The sequence below is a fragment of the Spodoptera frugiperda genome, chromosome 6, assembly GCF_023101765.2.
Source record: "Spodoptera frugiperda isolate SF20-4 chromosome 6, AGI-APGP_CSIRO_Sfru_2.0, whole genome shotgun sequence".
Taxonomy (NCBI): Eukaryota; Metazoa; Arthropoda; class Insecta; order Lepidoptera; family Noctuidae; genus Spodoptera; species Spodoptera frugiperda.
Genome location: NC_064217.1, coordinates 7,967,730 through 7,986,417, shown reverse-complemented (window position 1 = coordinate 7,986,417; position 18,688 = coordinate 7,967,730). Strand labels below are relative to the sequence as shown.

Here is an 18,688-nt window from a genome sequence, read left to right as displayed (position 1 = left end):
AACTTGTTATATCATTTTTAACTGAGGTCTGTGTATGGAACTTGGTACTTATTTAGATCTCACTTCTTTTATAGGCGAAGCATTCCAATATTATCGAACTTGGCAGCCTTTCACATTTATGTTTTGGGTGGGATCATAATTACATAATCATGGTAAATGACTGGATTAATGGTTTAATTTCTATAGACAGTCACGAAGACACGAATACGCTTTTTCAATTTCATGTTAAAAAAACTGCAGTATTAGTCGAATATATTCTTTAAATATGCATATTGTTTTTAATTTTAGGGTGTGCAATAACCAAAAGCGTATCTGTAAGACCTAAGTTAAACTGAAGTTAGACTTAGAACTTACGGCAGATATAAAACCGGAATCAACTTTATGAACACTAAACCTTAACCTGTGATATTATATCCAAGGTAACATTATTTACTGTGAACCTATAATGTACTAATCAGGACAACAGACTCTGAAGAAGATACATACTATACCAAGGAACATAGAAATCCATCCTCATTCACATAAATGACTCGACGCATCTTTCATGTAATATCCAAAGAAATATCGCTACTGAGAGGCGTAAACCGTCCAATCATAAAGCACCTAACAACTCATTATACACCCTAACAACATGACAATAAAACTTATAATTACAACAAAATAATAATGGTTACAAAGGAAAAAATTGCTTTATTTACATCGCGTGCTCCGTTGCGACGTCGCAGTAAAGAAAATTAGCGTTTCCCGTGACCTTCGTGAAATATGTTGTCATAGTATTGTATTTGTTATGTATAACTGTTTATTATAGTATTAATACAGAATTGCGAACCGACATTAGACTGAGGACATCGCCGAGCGGTACATGTTTCTTTGCATAAATTATCTTAGTTTGTGATCGAGTAAATCAATTTATGAACGGTTAAATGGAAATGAGTAGCCATTTAAATTCAGATAACAGAGTTGAATTTTGAATTTATTGGCAGTCAACTAGTATCGATCTTGGTTGTAAAAATATGAAGTGAGGGCTTGAGGGATTGTTGATAGTAGAGTATTCAGTACGGACAGATCCCGACCGACGGAGTTTAAACCTCCTTGTTCTAATGCGCTTCTGAAATAGTCTATCTGAAATAGTTAGATGCAGCAAGCCTGCCCATAAGTAGTTAATGAAAATGAGATCATATTACCAACTGATAAGCTTCAAAGTTCCACAATTCATTGCAAAGGGAAAGAAGAAAAGTAAAAATGTTTTTTTTTTAAAGTCCTATTTAGAATAATTTATTTCAAATAGACCAAGAAGGCACTTTTGAACGTCAAAGCAAATATTAAAAATGTCTGTCTGTCAGTCAGTCCTCTAGTGAAGCTATTTGCTCGTTCCAAAGTGCAGATTCCTATGGAGTAGAACGAGCAAGAAACTCCATAGGTTGCTCTTTTTCAATAGGTGCACAATACAACTCTTGGGTACATTTTGAGAATAATGTAACACCATTATTACTCATAATTATTTCTATTAGTCCATGCTCATAATAAAGAAAATCTAAAACTGCACACGTGTTTTACAATAAAACAATAAAATATATCTATTCCTTGATATTGATATCTTTTTAGTATTAGAATGAACACTTGTTTGATATCGTTATAATACTAATTAATCCGAAAATCGGAGGTCCGAAAGCGATAAGTTAATTAATTAGGCTTCATATTGTGAATAACCAGATTTGAACATATAACCATATTATATCAACATGTATGGTTATTCAGAATTTAATCAAAATGAATAATCAATTCAGTCTGTCAGTTAAGTAATGAAAAAATATTAGATACGTATATTTTTATTTTGTCATGTAATATAACAATACTTAGCTAAAACGAATTAAAGATAGGAGTGAGAGCAAATACGTCATTTCTACGTATATGTAAAATGTATCTACTTAGAAGTGACGTCACGCAATATTTCATATCGATATATCTTCGAAAGTATTTGTTTAAGTAAGAAAATAAAAAATACGTGTCTAATATTTTAAAATAGTGTACAAGATGGACATTAAAATAAAAATTAGTCATCTACACTATTGAAGAAAGCATTCTTCTATAATATTTCAAGCATTTCGTATTTAATTCAGAACTAGATTAAATTACTTTAATTAGATAAAGTGATTTGAAGATAAAAAATATATATTATTGATAGCAAGGCCAATGTATTTAGTTTTGGCACTCACTGACTTTAGAATGGTCTTAAAGCCGTAAGTGAACTGAAATAGTTTATGTTTTCATCTGGATTATATTAAGATAAAATAAATAAACTTTTTTAAAAATTAGTATTTAATATATCGGCCTTTGGTGTGGTAAGCAATGATGTGGCTAACAAAGTAACGACGGAGCATACCTGCTTGTGGGCAACCTATTCACTCATCGCTTCCTTTTTTTAAGAGACAGAATTTTGAAATTGACTACTAATATTCAAACATGCTTAAATGTTTCAAAAACATATCCCCAGTAAGAAATACTATCTGTATAATAGTATATAAATAGATATTTTTTCTAAGGAGGAAAAATCATCATATGTCTTCTCCCGCCGCGAGACAAGAGCGATCGTCAGACTTACTGACTAAAAACCACCCCGTTCATACTCCTACTTTTCGAGCCGAAGCCGCTAGGTAGTCCGCAGCTTCGAGTACATAAATATATATACAGAAATCAGTTATTGAATCTGGCATTAAAACAGTAGACTTAGAAATCGTCAGGTAATCTGCGTAGTTTCGCGAACGTGCCATTAAGATCAATTATACCTACTTCCATAATAAGATAAACATTGATACAGTGCATGGAAATTAATAACTTGATTAGCACTTGTTGCAAATTACGTGCTGTAGTTGATAAGATTGTAGGTTTCGATTTAGATATCTACAGGAAGATAGACTGTTCATTAAGGCGCGGTGAATAGACGACTTTTATGTATTTGAGGGGGTGAAGCAGGTGAAGTGGGTCTAGTGTACTGAGGGGTGCACCGCGCAAATGTCATTGATACGCGTATTCCATTTTATTTAGGAGCGTAATTTCGCTTCCATAGTTTCATGGACGATTGGCCCAATGCGTTGCTGTCTAGAATCGCGTTCCGTGATCCTTAAGATCGAATCTCATTACTCGTATCAGTTTTTGTTTTCTTATTTTTTCAATATTATGTTGTATACATTTTTATTTTATTTTTATTTATTTTTTTATTTTGTTTTTTTATGACTAAAACCGAAATCGAACAATAATTTACATAAACTTACTACTACTATAGTTTTTGCGCTAGTGACAGTTGCCTGTATGACGTTGACGTCTCTCAGTACCACATGATTAGGGATGGACATTAGAAAGATCTTTTTTATCGCTATCGATACTCGCAGCGTACATTGAATTCTCATTAATTTCTTATCTACATTGATTTAAAATTATCTAAATTTACATTTTTAAATACTACAACATACAAAATAAAATAATATTTAAAAATATAAAAATAGGAGCCGACCAGTAGCGGGAGCATGGTCCAAGCTACCGGTGGTTAGGGCTCCAGAGACAGAAACCTTCTCACAATACGTGCCGTTTCGAGAAGTACTGCCTTCTGCATCAGGCCCTTGATCCATCCGCCCAACCCCAGCCTCCTAAGGTGATTGTCGAGGCTGTTGGGTGTTAATCCGTTGGCCGACACGACTATCGGCACAATGATAGCCGAATCCACATTCCACATGTCGACAACCTCGTGAGCCAAGTCAAGATATTTTATTTGTTTATCTTTTTCAGCTTTCACGAGGTTCTCGTCATGAGGAATGGTGATATCGATTATCATCTTGTGGCGCGCTTATTAGAAACGCGCGTCGCCGGCCGTTCTCTTCTCCTGCAGTGCAGTTTGTTGTCGTTTGTATCGATACAAACGCGCGCCACTAGCGCGTGTGGATCGATAACACGCGCGTTTGCATTGCTACACACGCGTGTCTGTATCGCTACACACGCGCGTTTGCATCGCGACTGTATCGCTACAAACACGCGTCGACGGTGCGTTTTTCTCCTACAGAGCAGTTTGTTGTCGTTTGTATCGATACTAATTCGCGGCCCCGGCGCGTTTAAAAAACGTGGTGTGCATAGGCCCTTAGAAGCAGTAGGTAGGCACTAACCTTTTAAAAACTAAAAAAGGGACAGGAGGATATATAAATAAAACACCAATATTAGTATAAAATATGTATTAATCATGTTGAATAATTAGGAGAATGTCATCTTAGAATTGTGTAGGGGGTCCGGGGTACGTATATTTTCTTGGTATCTTTCCCAATTGAGATACCATATTATACAGGCTGAGATGCACGCCACTGACGAATAACTGATAAAGTCGCCTCATCTTCCAAGACTCTTCTGCCAATAGAGTTACAGCGACCAGTCGCAATCGTACAATTTACACAGCGATCTATGTCGTCAATATTCGATTGATTGTTGCAGTTGTCCAAAATAGAGAGTCAGGTAATTTATAGATTCAAGATCCGTCAAAAGTCCTTTATAAAGCCGAGGTCGTGGGGTTAAACAATAAAACATGGAAAATACGTGCGCACTTAGAACGAAACACAGCGAACGAGTGTCATCCAAAGAGTATAATAAGTATAGGGAAAGTGTCATCTGTCAATCGGTGACTGACTGAAGTCAGACAGAAGTGTTTTAAGAAGTTTAAATCAAAGAGTACGTTATACATACATTATTTTACATACATTATTACACAACTTAATTTAAGTTTTCTCGCTTCCTAGATAGAAACAAGGTACCATATTTTGTGATTTCCCTTAGAAAAATATGACGGTTTTTTTTAATATACATTTCAACTAGTTAATTGCTGGGCCCAAAAGTCCCCTTCTCCTTTTAAGAATGATACGGAACGTTACTGAATGTGTCATCTGCACCATGCTACGCGGTAATAGTATAAGAAAAAATTAATTGTATTTACACAACTTATAATTCAAATCGATTTCGTACAAAAAAATGTACTGACAACCCAACTTAGAAAATGCTAATTACAAAATAAAATATTACAAACAGCACAAAGATATGTTAGTGAATGATTATTTTCTGAGCGGCGATTGACACAAACTGACATAGGTCCACCAAGCAGCGCGCCTCAGCGGTCACTGCCGGTCCGCGTAGGAATGAAAGAGAAACGAATAGATGTCATGATCGGACGACATTTTGTTCGATTCGTTCTGAGTTATTTATCATGAATTATATTAATCCTTACAAATATCTCATTTCAATCGATAAATAAATGCGGCAGATCCTTTTATTATTTTAAATTACGTCACTGTTATTAATTTTATTAAGATATGTTCATAAATAATATAGTTACAATGGCTAGAATTTCAATTTAAATGGTTAGTTTATGATTTTTTTCTATCGAGAAAATTTATAGAAAACGTGTTTTGAAGAAGGTGGTCCATTTATAAAAATGATCAAGATTAACATATATTTTTTTTGTTGCTCTAACATGTAAACATTTGGCAAAAACACGGTTAAATCAATCCTATTTTGACTATGCACAGCGCCTTAAGTATAAAAACATTTGTTGACGAAAACTTTCAATGAATCATGTAAAATCAGATGGTGGGTTATCTTTGTCAATGGTTTTTATATGGTTATTAATTACTTAAGGTGCCAGTATTAAAGAAATTAAACGTAAAGATAACAATCTTAATATACATACCTATAGGAAAGTATACCTGCCTTGGGCGAGGCGAGAGTGAGTGTCAGACTCTTACTGACTAAAAACCATCCTATTCCAACTCCAACATTTCGAAACGTAGTCCTGGTAACCCGCTTGGTACTTGGTAGTCCGCAGTTCCGGATCAGGCAAAAGCCCTACTGGGCCCGATCACACACTATGGGTATTCTACTTATGTTGTAATTTATTATTTATTTTCTTATTTTTACGCATCTGTCTGTTGCATCCGGCACATTCATATCACGGGCACGGTGATAATGATGATTCCCAATACATTAGATATTAAATGAATTATTTACTTTACCTTTCAGGTGTCTAATCTACCAACTGATATTTAAACGCACCTGGTACCTACTGGTTATTTTATTCGGATAGTGACGAAAAATACCTCTGTTAATTAATTTCCGGAATTTCTTAATTTAATTTAGTACCTGTATGCTGCTAATTTCTGGGCCGATAGATGTCCGGCCATAGTAAGTGCGGGTCTACAGACGGCAAGGCGTAGTTCGCCCGACTAGAACCCGATCAAGACCACCATAGATGGGGCGCAGGGCTGATGTCGAAATTGGATGATATTTCCCCTTAGAAAAAAGTGCTAATTAAGATCGATATTGCTATCATAATTTAAAATGTTTCTTAGCCATAACTCAGGATTGGGGTTCGTTTGTGATCACGATGAGGCGACATCAATAAGAGATGTTGTAATTCTCCGAGTCTCGCATTCGACACTGAATTCTATCAGTCAGAAAGAGTTCCATAAAGTATGAAGGTCAGGGAACATAACTTAATTGACCATAATAAATTTCCTTTTTACTCCAGTTTTAGAGTATTGAAGAAAATCCTCAAATTCCTTTATTTTTTTAAGTTTCTTCAAACATAAGTACATCTACTACAGTATTTCGAACATCGAAATGTTTTTGGCTACAATATATTTTACGTCGTCAATTACCCGGGAACACCTGTGTCCCGGGATGGCCGGGATCAATAGGCGGAGTCGGCCGGGATTGGCGCATCCCTACACTGGGCGGAGTCGCAGATGATGGTACAGCGAAAGCATTAGTGTGGATCTGTCTGCAGTATTAGATTTTCTATTAAAAAAAGAGCTTAGGTTTTTTATATTCAAAACAAATGTGAGCTTAAGTACTTAAAATAAAAATAAATGTTTCTCAATAGTATAGTGTCTTAAATGGCTCGGCTAATATCATTTTGTTAGGTAAATTTTTAATGTTTTCTTGCTATTAAGGCATTCAATTCAGGATGTAAATTATATACCAGCAAAAACATCATCAGTTTTTCTAACGTAAAAAGTTTTGAGATCCATGTAATAGGTATGTTGTATCCAATTCGGTTATATTATTTAGTTTCTACTTCAGGGACCAATAACCTTTTAACTAATAACCTTCTGAAATAATTTGAAAATTCAGACTTCTTGTTTTCTCCACAACGAAGTTATAGGCGGTCGAATCAGATTTACATGCATACTCGTACACTAGAAAAACGTAACCTTACTCCTGAAATAATCTGGTACGTAATAATAAATAATATCTTCTAGGTACTTAATTGAAATACTAAGCCAACATACCTACTTAAATACAATGTCGCAATTATTTAGTAATTAATACAATTTCACCTTGGACAAGCATTTTAATCACCTAATCGGTCAGTATAATTTTGATAACAAAATGGAAACATAAGTTTATTATTTGTGTGAATGGAATTTATAGAACATTATTCGATTTCAATGAAACTTTATTTGTTTTACTATTATTCATAAATACTATTCGTTTGCAAATCCTGGTTTAGATATTTGTACATATTGTGTACCTAATAGTTCAGAGATTGGATTAGGTATAATCGCATCATACTAATATTTTTTATGAAGTTGGTGGCAAACAAGCTGACTTGTCACCCTGTACCATGAATGAGAAATTTTTCAGGAATCTATTGGGAAGACTTTCTAAGCTGTTGCACTTGCAACCACTGAACTAGTGAGATATTGCTTTCTACTAAATATAGGTAAGATTGACTTTATGTGTTTGTCTGTATGTTTGTAACTCAATCACGTCAAAACGGCTAAAGGGATCGGGATGAATTTTGGAACTGGGCTAAATTATAGTCTGGAATAACACATAGAAAACTTTTTATTCCACGGTAATGCGGGCGAATCCGCTAGCTTCTACCAGAAGCTAGTTTGTATATGTATAAAAATTAAATAAATGAATTAAACTTAAAATAAAGTAAAAAAATAACATCGTATAATATTGTAACACTACTTAATCCAAAAAATATGATTTGTATTCCAGTCTAAATATTACATTGGTTACCGCCCTCAACGAGAGGGTTGGTCCAGCCCCTCTTTGAGAGGATAAAAGGAGAGGGATGCTGTCCTCTCGACTAGTGTGAATCTGAGAGAGATACCGTGAAGTGACCCTCATAAACGTTTTATAGATTTCTTAATTTTTTTAAATCTATTTTTAGTGTTTTTGAGATACAAAATTCGGATTGATGATTTAAGTCGTTCTGCAAAATATATCAACAATGTGTTAAAGGATTATTATATCCAGTAAAGAAAACGTAAGTAATTCATTTTATTTAAATAATTTAATATATTTATTGCAGACTAGCGACCCGTCCCAATTTCGCATAGGTCCAATGGTAGTATTTTATGCATGTATTATGCATATGTATAAACCTTTCCCTTGAATCACTCTATCTATTACAAAAACCGCATCAAAATCCGTTGCGTTATTTTAAAGATTTACACATACAAAGGGACATAGAGACAGAATAAGCTACTTTGTTTTATACTATGTAATGAAGTACCTACAGTTATTATCTCAAGTATATCTATTACCTAAGAACCTACAAGGTGCCGACATTTTACAAACCTCGAAACTTGTGCTGCAAGGTTGCAACTAGCAGTAGTTTCTCTATCGCATTAGGTATAACATATTATAATGATAATCTAATGTATAAATTTTCCATGTCTCAATGTTAGTTACCGTGCTCCTCCGAAACGGCTTTACCTACCGATTTTTACCAATTTTGATATGCGTATTCTATGCGTAGATCTGAGAATCGGCTACTATCTATTTTATAAAAATAGTTTATAAGGCTAAACAACGTTGCCGGGTCAGCTAGTATAAGTATGAAAATAAATAAATAAATATTCCTTTTTTAAATAGTAGCAACCAAACTACAAGCTTACAACGCTCCTCCTGATGGTCTAAGAGAGAAAAATGCCTCCCGTCCTTTTCACGAAGATTTGATTCCGCGCTCCCAGTATATTATTATAGTGGAATCGATTTATTTCTTGAGGAGAATCTAAGATTTAATGACAGAAAATTTATTCTTACTAAAACATTTTATCAGTAAATCGATTTATATATAAAAATAAAATCTGAGCTAGCAAAGCAGCCTCCGGAGCAGCGGACTACCTAGCGGCTGAAAAACAGGAGTAGGAACGTCTACGAACAGGGTGGTTTTTAGTTAGTAAGAGCTTGAAACTACCTTTCGCTCAACACGGGAGAAGTGATAACTTTCGGAGATGACTTTCCGCCCTTAAAAAAAAAAACAAAAATGCACTGTCATTTTTCGTAATAATCGATAGCAGACTGAGACTGATTTTCACCACTTGCCTTGTATTTATTTATAAGTAAAGTACATAATCCTTACCACCTGAAGAGATAAGATGACTTTTACCAACTCTCTGACGTCATCCTGACTGCTAGGCACTTCATTTTCATTAAACGTGATTAAAGAAGATAGTTAACCAGGTGTACAATAAATTGATGCGATAGAGACAGATAACTTACCTACCTAAATGTATATGTCTACTTAACGACAGACCATTTCTAATCCAACTGATTATAATTACTATATGAGCATGTTCTGTAAATAAAGAAATATACATGAAACTAATTTCAAGTGTGGGAGAGTCATGCTTCGGAACGAATGGGCCGGCTCGACCGGAATGATACCACGGCCTCAAAGAAAACCGACGTACGACTGACGCATTTGGTGTTTTGTTTGTCCATGGGCGGCGGTGATTACTTACCATCAGATGATCCGTCTGTTCATTTACTGGCTTATACTAATAAAAAAAAAAAAAATACAAAGTAAATAATTGAGTCTTATAATTGAGCTTACTTATAACAGGCAAACTTTAACTTTTTCTACCACACATAATTTAATTTAATTAATTAGTCTCAACGTTTATACTTAGTGAATATACCTAAATATGAAATCCGAAATATTCTATAGGCAACAATTATGACAATTATTTCGGTAAGCCGCAAGACCTATACCTTTTGCTATATTTAGTTTATGAATGATGACTTACCATTCTTAACAGATCTTGATCTCAAGATTTCTAAAAAAATTAGAAATCTTGAGATCAAGATTTCTAATTTTTTTGAGGGGGATAATCATCCAATTACTTCTTCCGCCTTAGGCGATGTGAGAGATAGACTCTTATTGACTAAAAACTACCCTGTTCTCCTACTCCTGCTTTACGAGCCGGAGCCCCGGTAAATCCGCTATCCGCCGGATCAGGCCTCAGCCCTACTGGGTCCCATCTGTGAATACTACTGAGTACTTACCTATAGAAAATTCTACTACTACAATTCTATTACTCAAATTCTACAACTACCTAGGGAAATTAATATTAGCGCCAGTCAGAATCAATACGAATCTGCTAATTAGTTCTTGTTCGTAAATTGTTATTAGTTAGTTTTATCCAGTTAATTGACAAAGGTAACTCCTTCACATATCACCAGTTACACAAAAGCGTCTACAATACCATCATATTATTTTATTTTATTGCAAATAGTTACAAGTACAAGCAACCCTTGTAGAAACAACACGTGTGTTTTGATTTCCCATCAAATCGAATTGACTAGCCGCAAGGGTAGTGCTCGAGAATCGAGAATCGAGATAAATATTACAACACGCGTTCACACCTACAGCTAAGCGAGCTCTTTAGGGAATAATAAATCCGTATTTATTCTCTTTATATCGCCCCAACCCTTTGGTAATCGAATCATGCCCTCTAACCGTATCGAATCGATTCGTTTGGCGGGTGCGGACGCCTCTATTTGTTGCTGTTCTGGCTCTTGTATTAAAGTTCTATAACACTTGACTGATTATAATTATTGGTTGCGATATCTTTGGGTTCCTATAGTGCTTTTATATATTTTTGGTTGGTTAAACAAAAGTACTTTCTAATGCTTTTTTATTTACGTAACTGACATATTTGTCCCATGGAGGACCTACCTACTACGATTCCTAAATATGTATGTTTTTCATTAAGAGTTAATTGCTATTGGTCATTTTTTTTAGGATACCGTATCGTCACGCCTTTTTATCCCCGAAGGTAGGACACACATTACACATAATGCCACTGCCTCTTCCCCATTTGTGTTATAAGTCCCGAGTGAGCCTATTGTCATATACTGGACACAATTCCAGACTCCATGCTACTACTAAGATATTTTCAAAAAACCAAATAAAGTCCAGTAACTTTCCCCGATCCTTACCCAGCAGTCACACTTGCGAACACTCAACCAACGAGGCAGTTTTTTAGGATATCTCCAATTAATTAGGATGGCATAACAATTTTCTTCAGCTGTTTCTAATATAGGAACTTTATGAATGCGTTTATTTCCAGTATAACCATGAAGAGTTGGTTGGAAGCCAGTGGCATGGAGGACGGGTCCTTGTCTTGCTTGCTCTCAGAACCGCGGGAAGCACTGCTCCCCATCACAGGAAGAGAAAACTTGGCTCCGAGAAAGAGGTAAAACATATTGAACTAAATTAATATTTTATTGCATTGATGAAAGTCACATTGTATAAAGATGTGTCTAATACTCCTTATTTTAGGAAACTTCGAGTTCCTTTAATGTACAACAGTTATCAGAATAATAGAAAAAATAATCTATAGATCTAACAGTCTATCAATCTACACTTATTAAAGGCAAGCTTTTTAGGCTTTTTCATGAATAGCATATAAGGCACTTTAATGTGTATCTAAAAAGTGTATGACTTATAATGTTTTTTTCTATATTTTTCTTAAACTATAGGAACCTTACTTATCACCTGATGCCATTTGTACGTCGCCTTCAGGGACAACCTAAATTTAATTTGTCCTAAAAAATATTTTATTACAACCTCAAAATAATAAGACATACTTAAGTACCTGTATAGATAGATGGATACATAGATATAGATAGTATTCGATATGACGATATCTAAGTAATGAATGCTAATATTCTAGGTGACTAATAGATATAACCGGACTAACGATAAAATAAAATTTAAAACTTTTATTACAATACGTATCTATCATATAGCTAAATCTCACCCCCATTACATGGGACTTATAACACAAATAGTAAATAGTGGGTGTACATTGTACAGTGGCATTACTTGCCGTAATGTGCACCTCTGCTTACCCCTTCGAGGATAAAAGGCGTGACAAATTGCTGAATGAATACGAAAAATCTAAATCTTCTAGTAACTACACCCTTTGTTTTGGAAGCATGGTGTCATTTTAGACAAAATAGTGGTAACTTATTTAAACAACTTACAACCGACCGACACAGACCAGTATTACGCATACAGTTCCTTATTATGAGTTCCGTGCGTAGTTCTGAATTAGTCGAGTAACCTCTTTGAACACTTTTTTTGAGGGTGGAAATTCCTATGACTTCTCCCGCCTTAGGTGAGGCGAGAGGGAGTGTCAGACTTTTACTGACTAAAACCACACCGTTCCTACTCCTGCTTTTCTAACTAGAGCTCCAGTAAACCCGCTAGGTAGTCTGCAACTAACACTTGCACCAATACCTATATCTCACGGTAGTTAAAAAATACGTTAAAATAAAGATTGCCTAATACACTAGCTACTGAAATAATGAATCTCGACGTCAATATCTACCTCCATTTTAAAACAATAATGTTCATTCAGTATATGAGTAACATTTATCAATTGAATTCATTCAGTGATTCAGAACTTACAAATACATATAGGTATACAAATACTACGCATGAACAGAATCACCGAGACTTTCATAATTATCAGAATAAGGTTGAGTAACATTATGTTTATTGATTATGACATGTAGATACACATTATTCCAGTATATAGGTACAATTCTAGAATTTTATTTGGTAATCATCATCGGCTTATTCACGTAACTCGACTAGTTTCAAGCCATACTTACCGGGGCTCAGGCTTGAAAACCAGGAGTAGGGACGGGGTGGTTTTTAGTTAGTAAGAGTCTGACACTCACTCTCGCCTCGCAAAAGGTGAAAGAAGTCAATGTATGATTATCCCCCCTTTAAAAATGCTAGAGATTCATATTCATGATGTAACAAGTATGTCTCACAAAAGTTCTAATTAACTTAAATAAATATTGCTATTGTTGGAAATGAATTCAAATGTGATTTGTCATCGTTCTAACCTACCATATTGCTCTTCGTTTGATAAAAACTACTTGGCATAACTATCGCCAAATTACTAGATAACTTATAATTCGCTATCAATAATGAGCTTTATACACATAATTATGAAAAATAGGATGTTTCTTTAACAATTCTTTGCCAACTGACCATGTATCCTTCTCCTTAGGGACAGAACATTGGAGCCGTGCGCACTCTCGGAGGAAGCTTACCTATCAAGCAGTGCAGGGTCCCCTTGTGCTGGTCTTTCAAGAGAAGAACGCCGCAGACGACGCCGGGCTACCTTAAAGTACAGAACTGCCCACGCCACAAGAGAAAGAATCCGCGTTGAAGCATTCAATGCAGCATTTGGCGCCCTAAGAAGACTACTACCCACCTTACCACCAGACAAAAAGCTATCAAAAATCGAAATTCTCCGACTCGCTATATGTTATATCGCTTATCTCAATCACGTGTTGGATGCGTAACTCATAAAACTGATAGGGAAACCTAATCAGGTAATTTGTTAGATATCGTTAATTTATTTAGTCCTGGGTGCCATTGTGGCCGGACACAAGGCTATGTCTGAACTAGTAACATTACTGGTGAAGAGTGGTTGCATCATTTAAATGTGTAAACCTGCTTCTGAAAAGAATAAACGGCGTGATGATGACTTCATTTACTGCTTTATTTTAGTAAATGTGTACTAAGTAGGGCTCCCTAATAAAGCAATGTAAAGCTTACTTCTCCATCTATGACTCATTGTATGTTATATCGTTAAACACATTCTAGTCATTATTTTCTATTCACAGTGTTTGTGTAAATATCAGGTAGTAAAATAAAAAATCGTAATTAAGAAATGTTAATACTATTTATTTACAACTTAACTTTCTAGTCATAAGTTAAAATTACAATCATCCATGTCATTGATAACTGAGATACACATTCTATCAGTTATTATATATGTACATCTGAGGTATTGTCTTGTATGGTACTATTTTATTATTAAATTACATTGGCATTACAAGATCTAGTTTATTTTTCAACATATATGTCTTTACCTTCTTAAACCGTCCAAGTAACTCAATAGTACTGGGAAGAATATCATTCCGTGTAAGAAACCAAGGACAACTAAGCTTACGAACATCCTAAAGAAGAACACTTCAATAATCTCAGTATACGAAAACGCCAACACTATTATAGGAATGTTAGTAAACGTAATTCCAGTAATTATTGTGGCTCCTACTTTCTGAATGGCTTCAGCTATTTTTTCGTCACCCTGACGTTGACTCGTAGAATAAGCGTAAGAAATGTGACTACAAAACTCTACGGCAATACCGATAGACACAATCAAATTAACACAAGACACAGCATTCAGAGGTATATTCCAGATGTACATGATTCCCATCATATTTACAATCACCAAAATCACATTAAAAATGACAGCGAACGTTGTTAAAATGTTGAAACCAGAAGCTACAAGATTGAAAAACAAAGCACCCAGAAGGCAATACCCGATGGCCACAAATGTATCAGCCCACATTGTTAAATATTGTTCATAGAAAACATAGAAAATAGAATATGGGAACACCTCTATATCGAGACCTGTATGCTCTTTGATGGCAGCCATTATCTCGTCACTGACCCTATAGCCATTTTCAACAGCAGTAATATAATCTGTCGAAGTACTTAAAGGTGAGTGATAAGCCATAAAATTCGTATCATGTACAGTTGCCCGACCTTCCGAATCAAGGAGATAGTTGACTGCTGCTGAGTAACTAGCTAAACCAGCTTTATTGCAGATCTCTGTGGGTGGATCTTCCAAGAAGAAAGGAATATATTTCTCGAATGCCTCTGCTTCGGGCCTCAACCGACCATTGCCGTATTCAGACCGTGGAATACTGCAGTGTGCGCAATCCAGAGAATTATCACCACTGGCACAGAATGCTTGGTTCGTGGTATTATATTGACAGCAAACTCCATATAAACCGGACCAATCAATAAAATCGTCTAACCACGAATTTGAAGGTTTTGAAATATATGTAATATCACTATGTAGGGTGGCTAAGAATATTTGCATGTTCAGAGAATCTTTGTGGCATAATTGCCCTCCACAAATAACGTTTTGATGACTATGATTAGTGTAATCCAAACCGCCTTTAACAACAAAGTACACTGGTGGTCCCATCCGAATGTAGTTAGCAACAGCTTGCAAGTAGTGGTACACGTATGAGTCAGAGGGAAGCGCCATTTCTTGATCTAAACCTACTTCAATTTCCGGAACAAACATCACATTGACAGAAACCAAAGCCATAAATAAAATAGCTACTACAATTTTAACGCGCCAGTCAAGTATAAATTTAGAATAAGGCACCATCAGTCTTTGGGTTACGCCTTTATAAGGAGTGTCAGAATGCAAAGGATTTTCGTCATCCAATATTTTTTTCTGAATACAACAGAATATGTCAAACCTATTTTGACAAGCTCTTTTATAGTCCAGAGAAAGTAATGCTACGATAGTTGTTATTTGAAAAACAAATAGAAATCCTAAAGAAAATGTTGCAAATATAGCAAAAGTCACCACAGCAGGGAAGTTAGCTAGACTGCCGATAGCAAAACAAGTAATTTGTGTAACTGATGACACAAACATTGAAGGACCGACGCTTTCTAACATTTTTTCAAAGACATACCTTCTCCTTTTTTCAAAACTCCAGTCTTCCTTGTAATCGTCAAATGATTTTAAGTTACTTTGTATATCATGAAGTGTATTTACCATAAGAAAGACATTATCAATTCCAATAGATAATATGAAGAATGGGATTACATTAATCGCTAGCAGTGTTAATGTTATCTCAGCATAACCCATGACACCCATCGCACACACAATTGCTACGACAACAGTAACGATACTACCCATGGCCACCATTACCTTGCTGTCGATACACCGAGTTTTACAAGATCTTACATTTCCTAAAGATATTGTCACGTAAATAAACATGAGAATATAACTTATGGTAATTGGTATAGCTTCCGCTACTGAAACTCGTTGAATCTCATCTTCTATTGATCTCTCTGCTGAATAAGCCACAGAAACAAACTCCGGAGCAACATTACTTTTGTATTCATGTAAAATGTCTAAAAACTTTTGCTCCCATTTTAACACTGGTTCTAGATCTTCACTCAAAAGATGGTTCGTTATCGGGAAATTAAGAAGAAGAGTATTGGCACTCAAAATATCACCACGTTCGAAACCCCCAAAAGCTAAATCAGGATCAGCTCCACCACCCCAATCAGCTAAACAACCAAACCCGTAGTGATTGTTTATACAATTCTGAATCTCGCTAAGATAAGTAGCATTATTAATTGAATCTGTGTTACTTAAATAAGAGGTTGCAGACATATACACACAGAGATTAATATCTTTAGGAGCATCTCGTCCTCGAAGTGGAGCATAACATACGTCAGCTAAAGTAAGTCCATCAATGTCTATGGCCATTATTTGTTTTTCAAGTTCAACTAATTCTTTTATTGATTCTAAGTGAAATGCAGGGCCGTACCACTGCACACCATCCTCAGTAGTAATATTGAAGGGATCTGCATGGAAAGTTAAGAAAACTTGCGCTGTGCGATAAAATGGACCAAATCTTTCGTTGAAAAAATTCAATTCCTGACGACTTCGGGAATCTGGTGCCGACCAAAGTTCTATTGGATTTGAAGTCAAATTCAGATTCAGTACACCAAATATCATTCCAAACACTACCCAAGTTGTAATCATTATTATTAAAACAGGATTGCTCGCGGACATCCCTCCAATTTTTGCAAATAGTTTTTGAAACATTTTGGTCATCATATTCGGCCCAGACGTACTTTCTTTAGCTGGATGCTCTCTATTCTGCTTTCTAAGTTGCAAATAGGTTATCAAAATAAATATCAACACAGTGATAACAAAGAAAACTATTCCGATTGAAAATCCAACACAACTAAGTGTAAAAACACTGCATATATCCGGAACGTAAGGTTTACTGTCTGGACATGTACGTACGCAGTCCATACAACTGCACGGTAGATCGCCTTCGTAAGTTTCATCACAAGGTAAGATTTCTTTGTGCATTGAAGTTTCTTTATCAGACGTCATATGGAAATTGACTTGTACCGGTGTTATAGGATTAGCTTGAGTATCTCCAGTGAATGAAAACCAAGCTTCTGCTGTGCAATTTACTGCACTACCGCACATCATGTTTAAAGCATTTGTGCCTGTCTGCGGCACTACGACATCAGCGCAGGACGAATGGGCTCCCAACATAAAGTCTTCATGAAGTCTGTAGTCTATTTCATTGACGTATAAGTTGCCATCTGCATCCGGCTGGTACTTTACATCCACGAAACGTGATTGGTCGGCTGCACAGTTCATTTCGCAAATTTGCCTTGCAAAATTTCTGAAACATGTGGGACACCGACCGAGAATACTCTCAGCGAGTGTTAAACTTTCTGCCATACTGAACACTTGGTCTGATGAGCAACATGTAAAAATCTCATCGTCTGGTAGTCTGTTTCCTTCATCATCGATTACAAATGACGGGCAAATTCTTGCAAATGTCGTTATCACATTTTCAACATCTTCGTCATCTACACCAGTAATTATTGATAATGCTTCGGTGTCTGCGAAGCATGGTTTTATTTTTCCATCTGTACCAACACATTCACCTCGCATCACACATTTTGCATTAACACAACACCAGAGAGTCAAAAAACACAAAAATGCTTTGAACAACTGCATTTTGACTGTTTCACTTGGTTTGTACACACTAATTTAAAGAAGCATTGCTGCTATAAAACACACAGGACTGTCATCGCCAAGTATGGCGATATAAATGAAAAAAAAATCGGCTGTGTGAATTAATCTAGCTGTTCTAATCTATGCTAAGTAATCGATAAGTTATCAGAAATTAACGCAGGTGTTGAGATTATAGTGTCATTGATAGCAACAATGTAGAAGTTGTTCTACTATTATCTTAAAGATGGTAATAAAAATTAATAAGTAGGTATACAGGTGCAGATGGTATAGCTCATGTTTTGCCGCTCTTAGGGTTCTCCGCTGTTACCGCAGCTTTCACACTTACCTATTTCTTTAAAGTCTTCAATTGATCACAGTATTTAATCACACAATAACTGTTTAAGTTTTAACATAAATATGTAGTCTTATCTACGCATAATTTTAACTGACTTTGGTACACGTAATTAATGCATTTGATTTTCATCCCATTAATATTTTTAAGGTAGCTTATTTTTATAATTTGTGCTGCCACTGCTGAACAAAGGCCTCTTCTCGAGCGGAGAAGCAATACCAATTGGCACATTTCAATCATTATCTTAAAGACGGCAATAAAACTAAACGAGTAGGTATAGATACAGGTGCAGATGGTTTATCTGATGCTTCCCTAGTCTCAGGGGATTCCAAGCGTCCCTCAATTTACGCCGCAGCTGCTTCCACGGGCCCCGGCGTTCCCATGCATT

The 18,688-nt window shown here is 35.7% G+C and overlaps 2 protein-coding genes across 2 annotated transcripts; one reads left to right on the top strand and one right to left on the bottom strand.

Annotated features, from left to right (window-relative positions):
• Window positions 1–8,000: 8,000 nt before the first annotated feature.
• On the top strand, window positions 8,001–14,201 carry LOC118267563 (helix-loop-helix protein 1). Its single transcript, XM_035581630.2, has 3 exons — window positions 8,001–8,311; window positions 11,406–11,531; window positions 13,365–14,201. Exons 2-3 carry the CDS (start codon window positions 11,413–11,415, stop codon window positions 13,660–13,662), a joined length of 417 nt encoding a protein of 138 aa, XP_035437523.1. The 5' UTR covers window positions 8,001–8,311; window positions 11,406–11,412; the 3' UTR covers window positions 13,663–14,201.
• LOC118267562 (NPC intracellular cholesterol transporter 1 homolog 1b-like) lies at window positions 14,027–18,053 on the bottom strand. The gene has a single exon (XM_035581629.2). It carries the CDS (start codon window positions 17,949–17,951, stop codon window positions 14,232–14,234), a length of 3,720 nt encoding a protein of 1,239 aa, XP_035437522.2. The 5' UTR covers window positions 17,952–18,053; the 3' UTR covers window positions 14,027–14,231.
• Window positions 18,054–18,688: the final 635 nt, after the last annotated feature.

Excerpts from the sequence above, each read along its gene's own strand:
- LOC118267563 (XM_035581630.2), top strand. The coding sequence starts at position 11,413 with ATGAAGAGTTGGTTGGAAGCCAGTGGCATGGAGGACGGGTCCTTGTCT. Across the intron at positions 11,532-13,364 it reads AACTTGGCTCCGAGAAAGAG|GGACAGAACATTGGAGCCGT; the intron begins GTAAAACATATT and ends CCTTCTCCTTAG.
- LOC118267562 (XM_035581629.2), bottom strand. The coding sequence starts at position 17,951 with ATGCAGTTGTTCAAAGCATTTTTGTGTTTTTTGACTCTCTGGTGTTGT.